The 22,314-nt window shown below is 32.5% G+C and overlaps 1 protein-coding gene across 1 annotated transcript; it reads right to left on the bottom strand.

The window, feature by feature from the left end:
* Positions 1-8,775: 8,775 nt before the first annotated feature.
* On the bottom strand, positions 8,776-21,934 carry LOC139503178 (chymotrypsinogen A-like). The gene is made up of 8 exons (XM_071292921.1): positions 21,799-21,934; positions 17,934-17,993; positions 17,051-17,067; positions 16,346-16,536; positions 13,065-13,146; positions 12,074-12,251; positions 10,457-10,587; positions 8,776-9,052 (listed from the first exon to the last, which is right to left on the bottom strand). Exons 2-8 carry the CDS (start codon positions 17,965-17,967, stop codon positions 8,819-8,821), a joined length of 867 nt encoding a protein of 288 aa, XP_071149022.1. The 5' UTR covers positions 17,968-17,993; positions 21,799-21,934; the 3' UTR covers positions 8,776-8,818.
* Positions 21,935-22,314: the final 380 nt, after the last annotated feature.

Raw genomic sequence — 22,314 nt, 5'->3', positions numbered from 1 at the left:
GGATATCTAGTAAATGAATAGAATAGTTAAGAACTAACTTATAAATGCGTAATAGGTAAACATTTTGATTGCCTTGCTCGTTTTGTTTGTTAAGATTTTCCTCAAAAATTGCAATTACGATTGACATGAATGAAAACAAGATTGGCAGACTTTCATATTGTGAATAGTTTTAAAAACAAAATTAGATGAGACACTTAATATTTACGAAAGTAAGTAACTTTACCTTTAAAAATATTTTTGCAATTTCTGTTACCTCCTGTGGAAAAATGAATGTGAGGAAACAAATATTTTTATAAATATAAAAACAAATGATACATATGATGTAAATTAACATATGTAGTGCGATGACAGAATAGGAAAAAGTCAATTATTAAAAGAGTTTAATTTCACTTCATGGTACACTGCTAAAAATTGTCACAGTCATAGAAAAATGATTTTACTTACATTTAAAATTGGTTGTCAAAACGTCGTATGGTGCAGTTTTTTTTTATTTAAGCTTTTAGTCACCCAAATTTTACTTCAAATTCAAATCATTAGTATGATTAGTGGCATGCAGTTTGTTTTTTTCCAAATTTCTTTTTCATCAAAAACTTCCATCGAATATTCTTCTTTTTTGTTTTATTCAAATATCAGACATAATGCTCTGTGCATTAGGCGAAAAAGATTATTCTAAAAGCCTTTTGATGACAAATTATTTAGGAAAAAAATACTGTTAACGGGGAAATTTTGTGTTTTATTCTGATTCCAAAATCATAAAATAAAGCGCTGATTAATAGTTTATATCGTTTCTATTATAAAGTAATATAACTGGAATTTTTCTTTTCATGTACACATGTTAAATGAGATAAGATGGTTTAAAACTATAATTTATAATCTTTCAAAAATCTCTGCTATTCAATCATTAACTTTTAAAAAAATCCGGATAGTTGTGTCCAGTCCATGATTGGGCTGAATATATAGTTTTCCTGTTATATTTTTGAACTTGATAATTACTTGTTTATGCTGATGTTTTATTGTTTCGTTGAATTATTTGGATGTCTGTACTTCTACTTTAAGGTTACGTTAAAGTGATTTTTTTTTTAAATAAGAGATAAACTAAGTTTTTCAGTTGTTTATTTAAGAAATAGGATTCGAAACAAAATCCCAAAAAAATCATTCATTCTACTGTAAAAAGGGTATTTAAGTCGGAGTTAGATATTCTATTTGTTTTTCCTTAAAAACGACATGTGACCTTTGGTCACGATTTCTGAAAAACTGCACCACATTTTTCTTTGACTACCAGAAGAATCTCAAAGTACACATTTTTCCGATTCCAATGATATCATCAAAGAGACCAGAACCCAACCAAAGGGCATATAAAATGGTGTATTAGATCAGTGAAAATGGACTTTGTACTAAACTCTAAGACATATAAATAAACTAAACATTAAAATAACATACAAGACTTACAAAAGCAACAAGCGCCTGACGAAACGCGCATCTGGTGTACCAAAATATAATCTTGGTAACTTTGAAGACTTTTTACACCACTGGGTCGATGCCACTGCTGGTGGACGTTTCGTCCTCGAGGGTTTTAACAGGCCAGTAGTCAGCACTTCGGTGATGACATGAATATCAATTATGTGATAATTTTATAAATAATCTGTTTATAAAAATTAGATTTTTTCAAAACACTAAGGATTTTCTTATCCAAGGCATAGATTACCTTAGCCGTATTTGGCACAACTTTTCGGAATTTTTGATCCTCAATGCTCTTCAACTTTATACTTGTTTGGCTTTTTAACAATTTTGATATGAGCGTCACTGATGATTGTTGGGTAGACGAACAGCACGTCTCGCGTATTAAATTATAATCCTGGTACCTTTGATAACTGTTGGGACAGGCGCAAAAAGGCGGCGAAGTTAAACATGTTTATTTGAGATTTCAATCCTCCCCATATACCTCTCGCCTATGTAGTAAGAACATCGGTGTTTACATGAAAAACAATTATATGGTTTTATAATTTTCTTAACCAAGGAATAGTGTACATGTACCTTAGCCTTATTTAGCATACCTTTTTGGAATTTTGGATCTGCAATGCTTTCAATTCTGTACTTGTTTGGCTTAATAAACATGTTGATCTTGAATATTGCGTCCTCAATGATCTTTAGATTTTTTCTTGTTTTGCTTTATAACTTTTGTGATATGAACGTCATTGATGAGTCATATGTAGATGAAACGCGCGTTAAATTATAAGCTTTGAAAATGCTACCTTTGAAAAATATTTGCATTACTGCATGTACTGGTGGAAGTTCCGATCCCGAGGGTATCACTAGCCAAGTAGCCACAACTTCAGTGATAACATGAATATCAATTATATGGTCTGTTTTATATGAAAATTTGAAAAATCTTTTTCTTATCCCAGGTATAACGTACCTTAGCGTATTTGGCACAACTTTTGAGAATTTTGGGTCCTCAATGCTCTTCATTTTGTACTTGTTTAACTTTATAACTTTTTTATCTTGAATTCTTGGTCATTAATGCTCTAAATTTTTCTATTTGTTTTGTTATATAACTATTTTGATCTGAGTGTGACTAAAGAGTCATATGTAGATGAAACACACGTCTGGTGTATTAAAATATAGCCTGGTACCTTTGAAAAATATTTACACTACTGGGTCGATGTCATTGCTGGTGGACATTTCGTTCCCGAGGGTATCATCTGTCCAATAGCCGGCACTTCGATTTTCACATGAATTTCATTTATATGGTCTTTTTATAGGAAATTTTCAAAATACTAATGATTTTCTCATCTTAGGCCTAGAGTACCATAGTTTCTTCCAAACTGATATTAATTGGTAAGTCAATATAAAGATGAAATAAACAACATACTTAAAATGAAGGGAATGCATATAGTGATGAATTTGTCAAGACCGGAAACGACCTCAAATTTTGTAACCTCCAGTATAAAAAAAAGTTAATCCCCAAGGCCTTATCGACACACGCGTGTTCTTGTAAACAACACTATTGAAATACTAGTATGATGCTGAAGACACATGTGGTGTTTTTTTGCAGACTCTTTGATGACTATTAATTTATATGAAAGTAACACTCAGGGGCCTAAATTTTTATCGGATAGAAATCGACCTTGTGCAAATCAACATCAATACATCTGTAAACCTATTTCTGTTTTGAAAATAAATTCAACGGAAGGGGTGGGACTGTTAACAAGTTGAATTGTTACTCGAATGCTACAAGACGAACCGAACTTCATTTAATATTTCATTGTATTTCGTTTATGAATATTCCAAAATCAATCAGAGTCTCATTCATATACATATTAACGTACACTTGCATAAGGTCGATTTCTATCCAATGCAGCTATTAAATTATTATGATGGTCATATTCCAGTTTCTCTTCAAGTGATTTGTGATTTACATAAGGGATATAGGAAAGATTATCATGTTAAAGACATTTTTTTGTTTACTTGCCGCTTCATTTTCGAATATTGATATATATATACAAGCAACACTTAAAGGTCAAATTCTCTTTAAATTATTATGTTATGTTATGTTATATTCCAGTCTCTAGATCTGTTTAAACACTTAACAAATGGAACGATACTATATAGCACCATACACCTTTTCGCTATCCCCGGCTGACCCGAGAATCTCTCCTGCTTGAACTGTTGGCGTCATACAACAATCACTTTTTCTTTTTTCGTCAGATATTTTGTATTATGATGTCAACATTTTACGGGAACCTGTGTGATGTCCAGTAATGGCGGAAAACTAGCGATAAGTTGTATTTATAAGCCAAGCCAAATATTTATACAATATGACAGTCACTTAATTTAATTCATGATTGTTTTTCAAATCGTTGACAATAGGCACATACAATAAGAAACTTTGTTTAAATCCGTCAACATATCATTTATAAATTGTTAATCTTAAAAACCGTTGATATTGCGTGTTTAATTGCCCACTTTATTGTGTATAACATTGTCAAGGTCAGTGTAAAAACGGAGTTAGATGAAACTGAAAATATGAATTCTGTAAAAAAAAAAATGAAAAATAGTTATATGAATGAAAGGTTTGGAAACTTTTATTGACGTAGTGCAAATCACAAAATCTTTTAATGAGGACTCGTTGTAAAAGTCAACTAATTTGTGTTGATTTATCGTGACGAAAGCACAGTCGGAAACCACTCTTCGGAAATATTTGCTTTATATTACCAAAGAAATTACAAACTTTGTTTTTGAACATTTATCTAACAAGACTGCATGTACTGTTAAGATTTTCTGGCATTTTAGCAAATATTCGTCAGTGTACACGTTCGTTAACCCATAAATTACATGTTTGTACTCTAATGTTTCAATTAATGGTAATTTATATTTTTTAACTGTTAAATATAACTGTTTTTCCTGGTGTAGTTTCCTACACACAAGATGTCACACTGAATATGATTATAGAATAGAAATATTATGTAAAATAAAGATGTAAAATTATTGGCAAAATGCATTTAATTCATTTGTCTGTGTTTTTGTTCCCAACGAGAAAAGATAAAATGTGAAGTCTTTTATCACAAGAGGCAAAGCTCCAATGTTTTGCATGAAAAGAAATATATTATGTGGGTTGCTTTCGGTGAGATGTTAGAACTTTAGAACCTTGGATTGAATGACAACATTTTTCTAAATTTAGTACTTATCCAATATTTTTACTTTCGGCATAATCAAATTGTGAATATCTCAAAAATAGACAAATTCAAAATATCAACCTGTCAAGGTCTTTGTTCCTACTTTTTAACCTTTATGACATGTCAGTATATGGTACAGTGTAGTAAAGATGTTTTGGATATCTAGTAAATGAATAGAATAGTTAAGAACTAACTTATAAATGCGTCATAGGTAAACATTTTGATTGCCTTGCTCGTTTTGTTTGTTAAGATTTTCCTCAAAAATTGCAATTACGATTGACATGAATGAAAACAAGATTGGCAGACTTTCATATTGTGAATAGTTTTAAAAACAAAATTAGATGAGACACTTAATATTTACGAAAGTAAGTAACTTTACCTTTAAAAATATTTTTGCAATTTCTGTTACCTCCTGTGGAAAAATGAATGTGAGGAAACAAATATTTTTATAAATATAAAAACAAATGATACATATGATGTAAATTAACATATGTAGTGCGATGACAGAATAGGAAAAAGTCAATTATTAAAAGAGTTTAATTTCACTTCATGGTACACTGCTAAAAATTGTCACAGTCATAGAAAAATGATTTTTCTTACATTTAAAATTGGTTGTCAAAACGTCGTATGGTGCAGTTTTTTTTTATTTAAGCTTTTAGTCACCCAAATTTTACTTCAAATTCAAATCATTAGTATGATTAGTGGCATGCAGTTTGTTTTTTTCCAAATTTCTTTTTCATCAAAAACTTCCATCGAATATTCTTCTTTTTTGTTTTATTCAAATATCAGACATAATGCTCTGTGCATTAGGCGAAAAAGATAATTCTAAAAGCCTTTTGATGACAAATTATTTAGAAAAAAAATACTGTTAACGGGGAAATTTTGTGTTTTATTCTGATTCCAAAATCATAAAATAAAGCGCTGATTAATAGTTTATATCGTTTCTATTATAAAGTAATATAACTGGAATTTTTCTTTTCATGTACACATGTTAAATGAGATAAGATGGTTTAAAACTATAATTTATAATCTTTCAAAAATCTCTGCTATTCAATCATTAACTTTTAAAAAAATCCGGATAGTTGTGTCCAGTCCATGATTGGGCTGAATATATAGTTTTCCTGTTATATTTTTGAACTTGATAATTACTTGTTTATGCTGATGTTTTATTGTTTCGTTGAATTATTTGGATGTATGTACTTCTACTTTAAGGTTACGTTAAAGTGATTTTTTTTTTAAATAAGAGATAAACTAAGTTTTTCAGTTGTTTATTTAAGAAATAGGATTCGAAACAAAATCCCAAAAAAATCATTCATTCTACTGTAAAAAGGGTATTTAAGTCGGAGTTAGATATTCTATTTGTTTTTCCTTAAAAACGACATGTGACCTTTGGTCACGATTTCTGAAAAAACTGCACCACATTTTTCTTTGACTACCAGAAGAATCTCAAAGTACACATTTTTCCGATTCCAATGATATCATCAAAGAGACCAGAACCCAACCAAAGGGCATATAAAATGGTGTATTAGATCAGTGAAAATGGACTTTGTACTAAACTCTAAGACATATAAATAAACTAAACATTAAAATAACATACAAGACTTACAAAAGCAACAAGCGCCTGACGAAACGCGCATCTGGTGTACCAAAATATAATCTTGGTAACTTTGAAGACTTTTTACACCACTGGGTCGATGCCACTGCTGGTGGACGTTTCGTCCTCGAGGGTTTTAACAGGCCAGTAGTCAGCACTTCGGTGATGACATGAATATCAATTATGTGATAATTTTATAAATAATCTGTTTAAAAACTTAGATTTTTTCAAAACACTAAGGATTTTCTTATCCAAGGCATAGATTACCTTAGCCGTATTTGGCACAACTTTTCGGAATTTTTGATCCTCAATGCTCTTCAACTTTATACTTGTTTGGCTTTTTAACAATTTTGATATGAGCGTCACTGATGATTGTTGGGTAGACGAACAGCACGTCTAGCGTATTAAATTATAATCCTGGTACCTTTGATAACTGTTGGGACAGGCGCAAAAAGGCGGCGAAGTTAAACATGTTTATTTGAGATTTCAATCCTCCCCATATACCTCTCGCCTATGTAGTAAGAACATCGGTGTTTACATGAAAAACAATTATATGGTTTTATAATTTTCTTAACCAAGGAATAGTGTACATGTACCTTAGCCTTATTTAGCATACCTTTTTGGAATTTTGGATCTGCAATGCTTTCAATTCTGTACTTGTTTGGCTTAATAAACATGTTGATCTTGAATATTGCGTCCTCAATGATCTTTAGATTTTTTCTTGTTTTGCTTTATAACTTTTGTGATATGAACGTCATTGATGAGTCATATGTAGATGAAACGCGCGTTAAATTATAAGCTTTGAAAATGCTACCTTTGAAAAATATTTGCATTACTGCATGTACTGGTGGAAGTTCCGATCCCGAGGGTATCACTAGCCAAGTAGCCACAACTTCAGTGATAACATGAATATCAATTATATGGTCTGTTTTATATGAAAATTTGAAAAATCTTTTTCTTATCCCAGGTATAACGTACCTTAGCGTATTTGGCACAACTTTTGAGAATGTTGGGTCCTCAATGCTCTTCATTTTGTACTTGTTTAACTTTATAACTTTTTTATCTTGAATTCTTGGTCATTAATGCTCTAAATTTTTCTATTTGTTTTGTTATATAACTATTTTGATCTGAGTGTGACTAAAGAGTCATATGTAGATGAAACACACGTCTGGTGTATTAAAATATAGCCTGGTACCTTTGAAAAATATTTACACTACTGGGTCGATGTCATTGCTGGTGGACATTTCGTTCCCGAGGGTATCATCTGTCCAATAGCCGGCACTTCGATTTTCACATGAATTTCATTTATATGGTCTTTTTATAGGAAATTTTCAAAATACTAATGATTTTCTCATCTTAGGCCTAGAGTACCATAGACGTATTTAGCACAAGTTTTGAAAATTTTGGTCCTCAATGTTCTTCATTTTTGTACTTGTTTGGCTTGATAACAATTTTGATCTGAGCATCACTGATGAGTCTAATGAAGTTGAAGTGCGTATCTGATGTACTAAATTATAAGCCTGGTACTTTGATAACTAACTAAGTATTTAGTAACCTAGTTACTAGATTCTAATGTGAGCGTGTCTCATAGAATCAGAGTGATCCTTTACAAAGTAGGCCTTATCCCTCCCTAAGACAAGATACCTAATTATTTAGGTAATGAGTTCATCCGAGTGGCTATAGTTGAAGGAGAAATACAAGTAATAGATGTTGGCGGTCTAGTTTGTATTTTAATGCAGAATTGTTTTTGAGTCATATATGTTTGGTGTTAAAAAGCACTAGTTTGTCAGGTGACATTTTTACGAAAGCTTGTTAACAGGAAAAAGAGATAAACCTTTGATTCCTTCACTTCCAGTGATGGTTAATATGAAATAAGCAATGCAATGTTTTGTTCAATTTTCAATTTAGTATTAGACAGGATAATGATTTACTCAAACGAAATATGTATCTCTTTGACCAGAAGATGAATCTGGCATATTTTTTTTCTTTTCAAAAGTGCCAATTTACCGAAAACTTATAGTAGAAAATCAATAGTGGTATTACTTTTAAATAAAGTGGCTTACTAAAAATATTTATCAAATTTCAATTTTCCTTATAGCATACTATCACATTAGGATCTTAATGTCAATCCATTTATGTAAACACTAAAGCGTACGTGTTTCTCGTTTCTCGTTTTGTTTATATAGATTAGACCGTTGGTTTTCCCGTTTGAATGGTTTTACACTAGTAATTTTGGGGCCCTTTATAGCTTGTTGTTCGGTGTGAGCCAAGGCTCCGTGTTGAAGGCCGTACTTTAACCTATAATGGTTTACTTTTTAAATTGTTATTTGTATAGAGAGTTGTCTCATTGGCACTCACACCACATCTTCCTATATCTATTTCTTAGCATTGATGTGTCTTATGTTTATTATTTGCTTTAAACTTTTTTAGTTTGCGACCTTATCCTTTAATTTATATTTTGAACTAAATTAAAAAAAATAAACCAGGTGAGAAATACAAACATACTGAATTTCTAAAATTCTTTATTTACCTCATTCAAGTGACAAATTCAATTTTTCTTATTTTTGTTATTTTTCTTTTCTTTTTTATTATTCTTTCTTTTCTTCTCTCTTTTATTTTTCTTATTCTTCTTATTTCTCTTATTCATTTTTTCTTTAATCCAATCTAAGTAAGCAGAAACTCTGGCATGAACGCTTGGTCTATTTCCATCGCAATTACGAACACCAAACGATAGTACTCCTACAAGCTTTTTACTACAAACCATTGGTCCACCACTATCTCTCTGAAATAAAACAACAAATCTTGAAATAAATACAGATACTAATATGTAAAGCCACAATCTTCGGTAAATCAATGAAACCAGCTCCAACTCTAATTTCTATCGCTGACGTGTAGAAAACAATTTGCCATATCATGTGTAACACTCTTGTTATCCATTTACTTCTAACTTAGAGTACTATCTTTATTATATTGTAACGTAATTTGAACCACACGTACCTTGAAATGAAATTAAATTTGTTGTTGGTTACCTTGGCACAGGCGTATGTTAGTCCATTATGTTATTGTTTCTATTTCGATTAGCTAGGCACTTGTTAAGAGGCACTTCCTTTCAAAATCGTTTTATTAAACAGATGATGATATTGAAATAGATATTTAACAATAGGCCCTTGAGAGCCTGTGTCGCTCACCTTGGTCTATGTGCATATTAAACAAAGGACACACATTGATTCCTGACAACCTTGTGTTTTGGTGATGGCAATGTGTTTGTAGATCTTATTTTACTGAGCATTCTTGCTACTGTGCCCAATAGTTTCAGAGGACAATATTTTACTATAAAGGGCAATAACTCCTAAAGGGGTCAATTGACCACTTTGGTCATATTGGCCTTTTTTAATATTTGTATTATAAGTTATTATTGATTTAACCTTTCATTTTTATATAAAAATGGCAATAGTTTATTGATGGTCATTCAAATGATTTTAATTGTTCAATGATATTGCTTAGTTCATGTATTTTCATATAGATCATGACTTCAGATAAACTTATTATTTAAAGTTCTTCCCGTGATTGCGTTTTATATTATGGCTGTCTTGGTAGAGGGTAAGTAAGTAATCACAAAAAAATGATGAAACCAAAAAATCGAAGTGTTACCAGCATCAAATTGAAACTATCCCCTCGATTACTTTACGGACACAGCAACTACTAGTAGTTGGATGTCAATAACGGAAAATCTGTTTCACAAATAACGACTGATATGTCTCAAACGCCTCCAGCGTTATGCCTAACTCCCGCATACCGAATAAGACTTATCTTCATTTTAGTATTTCCATGAACAACACGACTGGTGCAACATTTGGAGCAGGATCTGCGTAACTTTCTTGAACAGCTGAGATCATCCCCGATTTATTTTTGGTGGGTTCGTGTTGCTCAGTCTTGAGTTATATATAATGTGTTTTCTAATCATTTGCTTGTATTTTCTTTTTATTTGTGCCATGGTGCTGTCTGTCTGATTTCGACTGATGATTTTGGATGTCTCTTTGATTTATTTAGTCTCTCTGTTATTGTAATAGAACAAAAAATTAAAACGAAAATAGCATGGTCGACATGCTACGATATTCATGAATTATTTGTAGAATTGCGTTAACAAATACGAATTTATAATTTGAGTAAATGAAAATATAGTTACATTACAAGAATCCTTTTCTTCCTCTTGAAGACATATCATGTTCTTCAAACCACTAAACCAAGAAGTTCGGCAGTATTCATTGGTGACAACTGGCATTGAAACTACTTGCAGACGATCAGGAAAATTCGTCACTGTAATCAAAATTGTTATTAGTCCAAAGGTTGTGAAATTTAATTATATCCTGTATAATAATGTATCGTAACATCAATTTCTAATCATCTAAGTTACGTGAAAGTTAAACGCTTATAGAGACGTTTAACCACGCCTTATCATTGGTATATTCTCGTTAGTAAAATCGGACTACGGTTTATACATATATACCTGTTTACATCCACGCCATTGATCTATTTTGAAGTTGGAAGGGTAAACATAATTATATGGCTCTATTTCTTGTATACAATGCATCATATTTTTCAAAATTAGATCTCTTTCCTATTTAGAACACAATTAAACAGATATGACATTAGTTAATGACAAAGTGTAAGACTGTATACAAATACACCATAATAGAAATATGATCTACGTGTCACACAATATGCCAGTTCCAGGACACGGACGAATATATCATGTGACTTCCATCACCACGTGACAAAAATGAATACATTGTCATTCTCAACACGTGTTGGAAAAACAGGTGGCGAAAAAGTTTAATTTGATCCTGCAATAAATATTTGGGAAATTAAAATCTAATAAGATGATGCCTCCTTCAGTCATACGGCAATCAAGATTTCGTACTTACGGAACATTCATTATTTCTATACTACCCTACAGAATGACGATTATGAAATTACTGGAATTTTTTTAATAAAGCAGGGATACAGATGCGCCTTCTATCTGACAAATGACGTCATACAGGCGTGCGAAATTGACGATCTTTTCCGGTGAAAGACATGATTCCAGAAATGAGGTATTGTTTCAACAACACAAAAAGTACTGTTACAGGTCAGCTTCTAAAGAAATTATATGAAATTGGGATTAAGTTTGGAATATTGCCGTTGTATTTATTTTGTAACCTTTACAATTTAGTATCGATGTCTTTATTTGTATTTTAAATCCATATTTTTACTTCTAAATCAAAACTGTGTAAAAACAAATAAATTCCTGTGCATATAGTTTCTTAAATTCGTATAAATGAACTACCATTTGTTTTCCATTTAGAAATATATATATATATTTTTCTCATCAAATCCTATGTAAAAAAAAATAAAAAATCTGCAGTTCACAATAAGAGAACGTATTCAACAGGTTATCTAACTGAGTAAGTTCAAGTTTAAACAACTAAATTTGAAGAAATCAATTAAGGAATTTATTGATAATGAAGATTATTCTACATGTTGTAAGAAATTACAACATAAAACTATGCATAAGGTATGTTTCTATTCAAAGCCCTGGATATCCGACAAGTGGCAAATTTTTGACATGGCATTGTCAGTTTGTTTTCTAAAATATTTCTTTGGTACCTGTCGCCTCTGTTTTGTCAGGTTTCCAATCTTGATAAAACATACCGAAAAGGTTATTTGAATCAAATAATCATGTAGTTGTATAAGTTTGATTATCCCTTTGGTATATTTAGCTATTGTTTTTTCTAGCTAAACGTCAATTTATAATAAAACATACCACTTGTATTTGTATTTCCCCATCCTGATATTGTGCACAACTCTCCAGTATAATTTTTCCCTACAGCAGTGTCTAGGTCGATTTTATTAATGGTAGACCCGAATTTAAGCGGCCTTCTTAATTGTAGTAGCATGAGGTCACTATTGATTTCTGATGTTAATGGTTTGAAGTTTTCGTGCTGAAAGATAATAATTTTATAATCAGTTTACGATAAAGGTATAACTAACAGGTGTTCAAATATAAAACTTTAAAAAAAATCGTGATTATTTTCTTCTTTGTAATGACGGAATTACACTATTAGTGTTTTATAAAATGATTTTCACGCGACAATATTCCAATATATCCAGCGAATAGTATTCATGAACTAATTTCAAATGGTTCCAAATGTCTAGAAATAATCTAAATGTTAGTTGATAGATTTGTAAGAATGTGAATTTATTCATGGACGCAGTTTACGAACTTTTCATAACATAATCTTTGGTAATCTAAGCTCTATTTAAACGCATATTTTTTATGATGCCGTATGGATCAATATAGTGGTTAACGAGGCATCTACAAAAGAAACACAGAATAGAAAGAGGTAAAACTACTACCGAACTCCAGTGTCAGGGGAAAATTCAAAACAAAAAGTCTGTAATCAAATGGCAAAATCAAAAACTTAAACAAAATCAAACGATAGACGATAGATAACAACTGTCTTAATCCTGCCTTGGTACAGACATTTTTTGATGTAGAAAATGTTGGATTACACCTGGTTTTAAAGCTAGTTGAACTCCTCACGTGTATGCCAGTCGCATCAAATTTCATTAAATTGACAACGATGTGTGAAATAAACAAACAAACATAATAGGTAAACATATCAAAAATAATTGTACATCAGTCAACATTGTGTTGTAATCATAATCACGAACGGAGAGATGGGAAAACAGGGTGGGTGCATTATTGCCCAAATATATAGTTGGATATAACATATGTTACTTAAAATTTATACCCTATAGAATTTTTTTATAGGTATAATTGTTTTCATCTGACTCAAAAGAGAACTTCCGGCTGCTACTCTGATACTCTTTACCCTAAAATGAAAAAAGTCCAACTGTAACGTTATATAGAGTTTTATTTTAATATGTATGTTCCGGACCATATGAGAATTCGGACCATACGCGTATGGTCATGAGTTTATGGGTATATACTCATATGGTCGTGGTAATAAACAGGTTTACTTTTAATACTTAACTCTTCATATAACCCTTCTGGTTAATTGTCACGTTATTTAAAAAAAAAGATACTACCAAGGGCCATTTTATTATAGATCAATTGAAAAATAATAATAAGAAGATTAAGAAAATTAAATAAGCAGTATAACACAGTAAATTTCATCGTTAGTCAAAATTATTACAGACATATTTTATACTACTGGTCATTAATGATTTGTTATTACGAGTGAATGGCAACATGTGTACTTGTGAGGAAAACGTTCAAAAAATATCTGTTAAATAAGAAGTCAACCAATGTACTGTAAACTGACATAAAAGTATAAGATAGAAGTCTAATTATTTGCTTACATTTGATACGTTTGAAACTTTAACATTACCAATAGCAGTTCAGAATTTTGTCACTTATACGTGTTTTTGTTTTTAAAAATTATTGAAGTCACCGGAATGGACTCTTGTTTATTGAGTGTTATCTGTGATGTGATGTTATTCAGTCATGTTATAATTTGGAGATCTAGAGCCTCTTAAAAACACCGTAGACACTTTGGAACGACGCAGGACCTATAAAAGCTATGATACCTTGTTGAAAAATCTCACCCTGCATTTACATGCAAAAATACAATTAGCGATAAAAACTTTTGAATTGTAAATAATACATTTTCTTGTTTTCTAATGCATTTTATTGCAAAAAACACCTATTCGGTCCAATTACTCATATGGTCCGGTCAGTTATTAACCAAACGAGTATATACTCATTTGTTCGGAGCATATGCGTACGTTCTGACCATACACGTATGGTCGAACCATATGAGTATACGCATATGGTCATGAACTTACGCGTATGGTCCAAATACTCATATGGTCCTGAGCATATATATAAAACACACGAGGTAATATTGTCAATGAGACAACTCTCCATAATTGACCGACATAGAAATTAACAATTATAGGTCACCGTACGGTCTTCAATAATGAACAAGGCACATTTTTGAAATTTGTGGACAACGATCTATATCACTTAATTTAGCCCGTCCAATAAACTCTAATTGATTTTTTGTTTTAAAATCATATATTTTGTATTTATTTAAAAAAAAAAAGAAAATATATTATATTCCATGTCTACTTGAAGAAAATGACACATAAAAGGTTTTAGTTTTATAAAATCTTAACTTGTTAAAATGTGAATAACAGTTGCTGAGATCGGTTTTGATGAGAAGTGAAAAGAAGCAAAGATGATAATTGAGAATTTGACTATAAAAACTGAACTTGTTGTTGGGATGACACGGGTTATGTTCTTCTCGTATGTTTTATGATGGTATGATACTTAACCCTAACGGGAAGGATTATGCCTGATATTCATCTGATGAAATCATAATCATTCAATCAGTTTAATTGAAGTCTGGAGCTGGCATGTCAGTTAACTTGTAGTAGTCTATTGTTATTAATGTATTATTATCAATTTGTTTTTTTTTTCCTTGGTTACATCTTCTGATATCAGACACAGACTTCTCTTGAACTGAATATTAATGCGTATTGTTATGCGTTTACTTTTCTACATCGGCTAGAGGTATAAGGGGAGGGTTGAGATCTCATAAACATGTTTAACCCCATCGCATTGTTACGCCTGTCCCAAGTCAGCAGCCTCTGGCCTTTGTTAGTCTTGTATTATTGTAATCTTAGTTTCTTTAGTACAATTTGGAAATTAATATGGCGTTCATTATCACTAAACTTGCTGAAGGACGCCTCCGGGTGCGGGAATTTCTCGCTTCATTGATGATCTGTTGGTGACCTTCTGCTGTTGTTTTTTCTATGGTCGGGTTGCTGTCTCTTTGACACATTCCCCATTTCCATTCTCAATTTTATTGACTTGAAGATACCTAACAGGTTTCTGCACTGTGAATAACCGTTGCTGAGTTTTGGTCAGTGACGACACGCATTCATTCTTAAACTATATGGAGAACTAAACTGCGTATACACGTAAGGGTATAAGCGTTCTGCTCCTGTCATTTTAAAGCAAATGAAATATTGGGAGGTTGAACCCTCATGTCAGCACTATCCTACAACCACATAATAATTTAGTAGCGGGATCTGAAAGTTGGAACTCTCATTTTTTAACGATCAATGAAAGAGGACATATGGATGAATCCCACTCCTTTATTATGACTTGAACCCCCTTTTTAAAAATGGCTGTAGACTTTAATAAATGGCAAATAAGAAATAATTCCAATTATATGCCAATTGACCGGGTTTATTTTGGTTCTGCAGTGTTGATTTTTAAATTTATACCGCATCTATAATCTTCTATGAAGACCATATCTTTAAGGGCATATGAAGTTTTGTCTCTGTTCTAAAATACAAAAAAGGGACACTAATGCGCATCAATATTACTTAGAAGCTTTTTGTAAAAATAATAGTGTGAAGACAAATAAGTTTTTCTTAAAAAGTTCTTCATTAGAATATGTCTTTAGAATACCTTGATTGTGGAAAATTATCGGATTCTTTGATTTGAGAAAGGACAAAATAACAAAATATGCCAAAAAAATCAACATTATGATACGAATGATCGTAAGGAAACAATTAACGAAACACTTTATAAAATGTAATGACTGAGCAGTGAAATGAGTTTGAATGATCTCAGACGGGCCCGGCAGAATGAGAGAAATGATTCCAATTACAGAGTTTGAATGATGTCAGACGGGCCCCGGCAGGGTGAGAGAAATGATTCCAATTACAGAGTTTGAATGATGTCAGACGGGCCCCGGCAGGGTGAGTGAAATGATTCCAATTACAGAGTTTGAATGATTTCAGACGGGGCCGTGGCAGAGTGAGTGAAATGATTCCAATCACAGAGTTTGAATGATTTTAGACGAGGCTCTGGCAGGGTGAGTGAAATGATTCCAATCACAGAGTTTGAATGATTTTAGACGGGGCCCTGGCAGGGTGAGTGAAATGATTCCAATTACAGAGTTTGAATGATTTCAGACGGGGCCCTGACAGGGTAATCATAATTGATACAGATGCGCATTGTATTATATTTTCAACTGTAAATAACATAGCTTACGGATACTCAGGATAAATATTACAATGTGCAGCTGTAAGAACCCAACTTTTGTCAATAATTGATCCTCCGCATTCATGGGTAAAATTGCCGTTTTCGGTTCTGTTGATCTGAACAGAGACCTGCCATGGATGATCTTCAATGTTGGCATTGTCACCATTAACTATCTTTACACTTGTATCAGCCGAAAACGCCTAAGTTATATTAAAAAATGAATTAAATATATGTTCATGGCAAGCCCCAAGTAAAAATATTTAGAGTGCAGAAATGCTACATTTTTTTTATCAATAGATCTCAAAGTTAAGACATTTTTTAATAGTGATAATAAAATAACATTTAAGAAGTTTTTTTACGATTCTCATAACGAATTCGAAATCGCTAGGAAAAGAGAGTGTGCAGCGATTGTACAATTACATCAAGTCACACAGAAAGCTGTGATAATTCTAGAAAGGCTATAACTATTCCTTTAAAAAAAGAAATAATACCGTTCCTCCAATTTGTTTCGTCAACATTGATTCTAATTTACATTTGATATCCGTCAAATTGTTGCTATATTGTAGTACACAACATTTATTGTCCTTATATAATTATCAAGAACGTTTCCTTTGTATGTGAACACATATTGATGTTCATTCATAAGGAGCCGTGTGAAAACTCTCAAAATTGAATAATACTCATCATATATTAAATTAATGTTCATATACGTACTGTAGACATGAGGAACACTACAAAAACATAAGAAAGTATCTTTACAATTATCAAAATCATTACAATGTATTTTTGTCATGACTATAATAACAATACATTAGTTTGAATGGGACTTATCTTTGGGTTTGTACTTTCATGAGTAACTCGACAGGTACAACATGCGACAAAGAAACTGGTTATACATCAGGAGCAATGAGATAAGCCCGTTTTTGGTTTTTTTTTTAATTTTTTGGTATGGAACGTGTTGCTCAGTGTCTATGTTTTTTTCATGTTTGTATACTCATAATACTGTAGTTTGCCTTTTTCATTTTTTAGCTTTGCGTTATTCGTAAATATATGAATTCATGAATTCTACCGTTAGTAGAAACTGGAATAGGCGTATTTATACTTGTATGCAAATTTGTCCGCCATTACGTAGAATCACACAGGTTCCCGTAAACTTTGACATAACAATTCAAAACATTTGACGTCACAATCAAAAAATTAATTGTTGCTTGACGTCAAAAGGTTATTTGGAGGCGATCTAATGTCATTTGGAGACAAAATTCAGCTAAATACCAAAAGTGTAAATATGTTTATTTACTGCAGTGGATGTTCTAAAAATTATTTAAAAGACTTAATATAACTGAACAAATGCTTATTCAGAACTTGATTTTTTTTTGAATGAAACAAAAACAAACTGCCGTTTAAGGATATTTTTGTTGTCTGCTTGATGCGAGTTAGAATGAGACGCTGTGTTTGCACTTGGTCTCGCACTTCTGTGTGTACATGTGATATCTTTTGAATTTTATCTTGATGTGTCTGTTTCTTATTGATCTCAGATATTTGAACATAGGTAAACTATTGTCGACTTAGTATATAGTTAACTTCATTATTAACTTACCGACAAATACACTGACACTAAGCAGTTGATACATCTTTATATTTCCAAACAACACCTCGTCTGCAATTGAAAATAAAACTAACAATGTCAGTTACATACATCTGATATTATCCTATACATTAGGGCATTAATCCATTCATCAATAAACCTTTGATTTCTACAAAATATCGTACTCATAAAGTTATATATCAGAATACATAGAATAATGCCCAATGCAATCAACCATAATAGAAAGATATGTCAACATAACTTTTGAGAGGGTGGTAAAGGGTTATTTTCGTACAACGTGTTTTGCCATTTTCATATCACGTGCAGCCGTGATAAAGGTTCGTTATTCGTGTTTCAGGAAATCAGTAAAAATATCAACGTTCAAGACATTTTTTTTTGTTCGTTCGTCGTGAAATGGCAATTTCATTTTAAGTTTCTTCCGTGCAGAAATCCTAGCCCTTTTACGCCCCTCTTTTGAGATTCACACGAAATCAAGTTGATGTTGAACATTTAAATAAACTTTATACAAGCTACAGATTAAAGTATCCTATGTTAAACATCTCAGTACATTCACCTATACAAGGATGTTATATTCATCAAAGAACTAATTTCGGGGATAGTTGGTATCACTTTTATTTTTGTTGCTTGTATCTAATGATAATATTTAATGATCCAGACATGTTTCAAATAATTTAGTTTTGCTTTATAGTTATCCCGATAATCTTGCAAAGTGAAGACACGCTATTAACTTACAATTAAAGGCATTCATATCCTTTAAGATATCCTATGAAATATCATGGTTGATAATTAGACCAAAAACCAAAAAAAATAACACAAATCATGAAACAAAACAAAACAAAAGAATCTTGAAGAACCATTTCAAAGGTAAAATACTTTATTTATTTTGACAGTTTTGGCAATAACGAATCTATGTTGTGGTATTTACCTTTTCAGTCTCTAAATTTTAGAAGGCAATTATTGTTTGCATGGTTATATGTTTTCTTGTCTGCTTTCAATTTTCTAATGTAGGAGAGTGGATATATTTGACAAAAGTTTAATTACTGAAGCCTCGGTCACACATTAACGAATAGCTCGAACGGATGCCTAACGGATAACTTTTTTTCAATCCGTTAATGTCCGTTAGACCTCCGTTCTTATCCGTTAGACGTCCGTCCATATCCGTTGCGTGTCCGTTTAACGTACGTTTTATCCGTCGACGTCCGTTCTGTCCGGTGGAAATTTTTGAGCATGTTCAAAACTTTGAACGGACTTTCAACGGATAAAATGTCCGTTGAACGTCCAGTAGGCGTCCGTTTTGTACGGTATTGGTCCGTTTCATTTCCGTTTTGAATCCGTTACGTGTCCGTTTTACAACCGTTGGAGGTCTGGCAGATAAATTCACTAAAGCCTCGGTCACACCTTACCGAATAGCACGAACGGACGCCTGACAGATAAAAATAAAAGTTGTCCGTTGACAAAGTTTTTATCCGTTGGGTGTCCGTTGATGTACCGACCGAATAAGACCGAGAAACGGAAACGTACCGGACAGAACGTATGTCGAACGTTCATCCAACGGACGAGTACCGCATAAAACGGACACCTAACGGAATCGTACCGGATAAAACGGATGAACAAGATATACGGAAAAAATAAAGGCGACAATAATAAAACATGTAAATCGTATAAACATTCAAAATGTTTCTGTGTAACTGGTTTTGGGTTGTTCTTCAAAATGCCGCCAAAAAGCAGTGTTTGGCCTGAAAACGAGCTGATTGATTTTGAAGACGTGTCCTTACTCTAAGATAATAAAAAGTCAGGAATTTTAAGAAATCTGACTTACCAATAATTGGCATTTCTGACGCGAAATTTTCAATTGGCATTTATCGGTTTTAGATTCGATCATCATCCGTTTTATCCGTTAAACGTGCGGTAGAAGTCCGATTGTGAATTTATCTTCCAGACCTCCAACGGATGTATAACATACACGTAACGCATACAAAACGGAAACGAAACGGACGAGTACCGTACAAAACGGATGCCTCCCGGACGTTCAACCGGCATTTCATCCGTTGGACGTCCATTCAAAGTTTTGAACATGCTCAAAAATTTCCACCGGACAGAACGGACGTCGACGGTCAAAACGTACACTAAACGGATATGCAACGGATATGGACGGACTTCTAACGGATAAGAACAAACGTCTAACGGACATGAACGGATTGAAAAAAGTAATCCGTTAGGCATCCGTTCGAGCTATCCGTTAAGGTGTGACCGAGGCTTAACGGACTATTACCGGACGTCTAACGGATAAAACGGATGTTGAACGAATGAGAAACGGACTTCTACCGGAGTTAATACGGATTAAACGGATGATGAAGGATCTGGAACGGATTGGTCCGAGTACACAGTTATCGTCCTTTGATTTTCGTTGTACAGGACAAATATACTCCCTAGTGTTGACAATGTGTTAGCTGCCAATTTGTTGTATACTCCTTCCAAATTAATTTTTTTATGTTTGATACCTCAAATTGCAAGAAGGGATGAAAATACACTGTAGATAAATTTGGGTAATGGATTTGAAAGTCAAGTAGTGATTTGGTTAGGTTGAAAAAGGTTTAAAACAAAATAGCATTTCTGAAGCTGTCAAGACATCTTAACATAAAATTGTCCTTATTTTGAGTTAGAGCTGATGAAGTTGTCTATAATTTTTATTTAGTTTGTCCCAAAAGTAGTACAACATACTGTAAGTATATAATTCAGAAAGGGCAGGTGGGATTTTTTTTTAATTTTCATTTATTGTCTACAGGAAATGCACTACGAAATAACTGTGGTCTCGGACCTGCCTGTTAGAAATGTCAATTAGGTTTCTTAAGGTTCATGAATTCTTATAATTCATAATCGATCTTAGAGTAAGGACACGTCTTCACAATCAAGTAGCTCTTATTCATGCCAGATACTGCCCTTTGGTGGTATTTTGAAGAACAACCCAAAACCAGTTACACAGAAACATTTTGAATATTTATACGATTTACATGTTTTATAATTGTCGACTTTAATTTTTCCGTATATCTTGTTCATCCGTTTATGCGGTACGCCTCCGTTATGAGTCCATTTTATGCGGTACTCGTCCGTTGGATGTACGTTCGACATTCGTTCTGTCCGGTACGTTTCCGTTTACCGTACGTTGCATATCCGCTGCGTGTCCGTTATGCATTCGTTGTGCGTCCGTTTTATTTGGTCAATACATCAACAGACTCCCAACGGATAGCAATTTCGTCAACGGACAACTTATTTTCATCCGTTAGTCGTCCGTTCGTGCTATCCGGTAAGGTGGGACCGAGGTTTAACTTAATAATTATTAGTATTTTAAAAGTTTGTTAAGCATATCACCTTTACTTTTTTGTATAGAAATAGAAGAAAGAAATTCCAAACGAAATGCCCATAACTTAAGTTATTGCTCAAATTAATCTATATCAAAATTAGTTATTAAAGCGCTAGCTAACAGATAACATTTGAAAATATCTGTTATATTCCCGATCATTGTAACCGTAAACAAATCGGGTTTATGTAATATTATTGTAAGACCAAAGACGACACCAAACTGTGGAGTAATGAATGGGGGAACATATTCACTTGTCATGTAAATATATTTATATTAAAAACAAATATGATGTAGAATACAAAATAACAAAAATAACAAACATTCATGGAATAATTAAAAACAGAAAGTTAATTTTAGAATTGCAAATCAAAGGGTCAAACACACCAAACGAATGCATATTAACAGTTGTACTTCTTACTTGGTAGAGGTATTTTCGTATGGTGGTTTTATAGCATGCATAAGTGAACGAAACAAACAGTTGATGCATTAACTAACCTTAATTCGAATTTTCGTCGTTGTACCTTCCTTTTCTGTAGTGATATGTAGATATGAATATCCAGGTATGTATATACATACATCTACGTAGTGCGTGGTATATTGTTGAAGCTGTTACATATTGTTTTGAACATAAAATGTATCAGAATGTCGATACAAATTTACTAATTGACACTGGTTAAGGAAACTGAAATAAGTAAATGTACGTGTATGCTAATTTTCCTTAAGCTCTATTGTTTATAGAAAATAAAAAAAAAAATAGAAGCTGTAATTAAAATCCATCGCTCAAAGAAAAATCAACATTTCATTAACACTACGAAAAAAGACAAGGTTTAAATAACGTTTAACATAACACTCACGATATAACAAAAAAAATGAACAATAAACCAAACAAACACCAACATGAACCCTGGTACTCCATAAAGATGGGTTGTTCTTGTATCAAAAAAAGTAAAATCACAAAAAATACTGAACTCAGAGGAAAATTCAATCGGACCCACCTTGACATGTGATCAC

This window comes from Mytilus edulis, chromosome 14, assembly GCF_963676685.1.
Source record: "Mytilus edulis chromosome 14, xbMytEdul2.2, whole genome shotgun sequence".
Lineage (NCBI taxonomy): Eukaryota > Metazoa > Mollusca > Bivalvia > Mytilida > Mytilidae > Mytilus > Mytilus edulis.
Note: the sequence above shows the minus strand (reverse complement) of the source record. Positions and strands in the feature narration are given on the sequence as shown.

What these genes read in the sequence shown, in the direction of transcription:
- LOC139503178 (XM_071292921.1), bottom strand. Translation starts at nt 17,967, where the DNA reads ATGTATCAACTGCTTAGTGTCAGTGTATTTGTCG. An exon ending in GGGAAATACAAATACAAGTG is followed by an intron (nt 10,588 to 12,073) that starts GTATGTTTTATT and finishes TTTTGATTACAG; the next exon opens with TGACGAATTTTCCTGATCGT. An exon ending in AAGAAAAGGATTCTTGTAAT is followed by an intron (nt 9,053 to 10,456) that starts GTAACTATATTT and finishes GTTTTATTTCAG; the next exon opens with AGAGATAGTGGTGGACCAAT.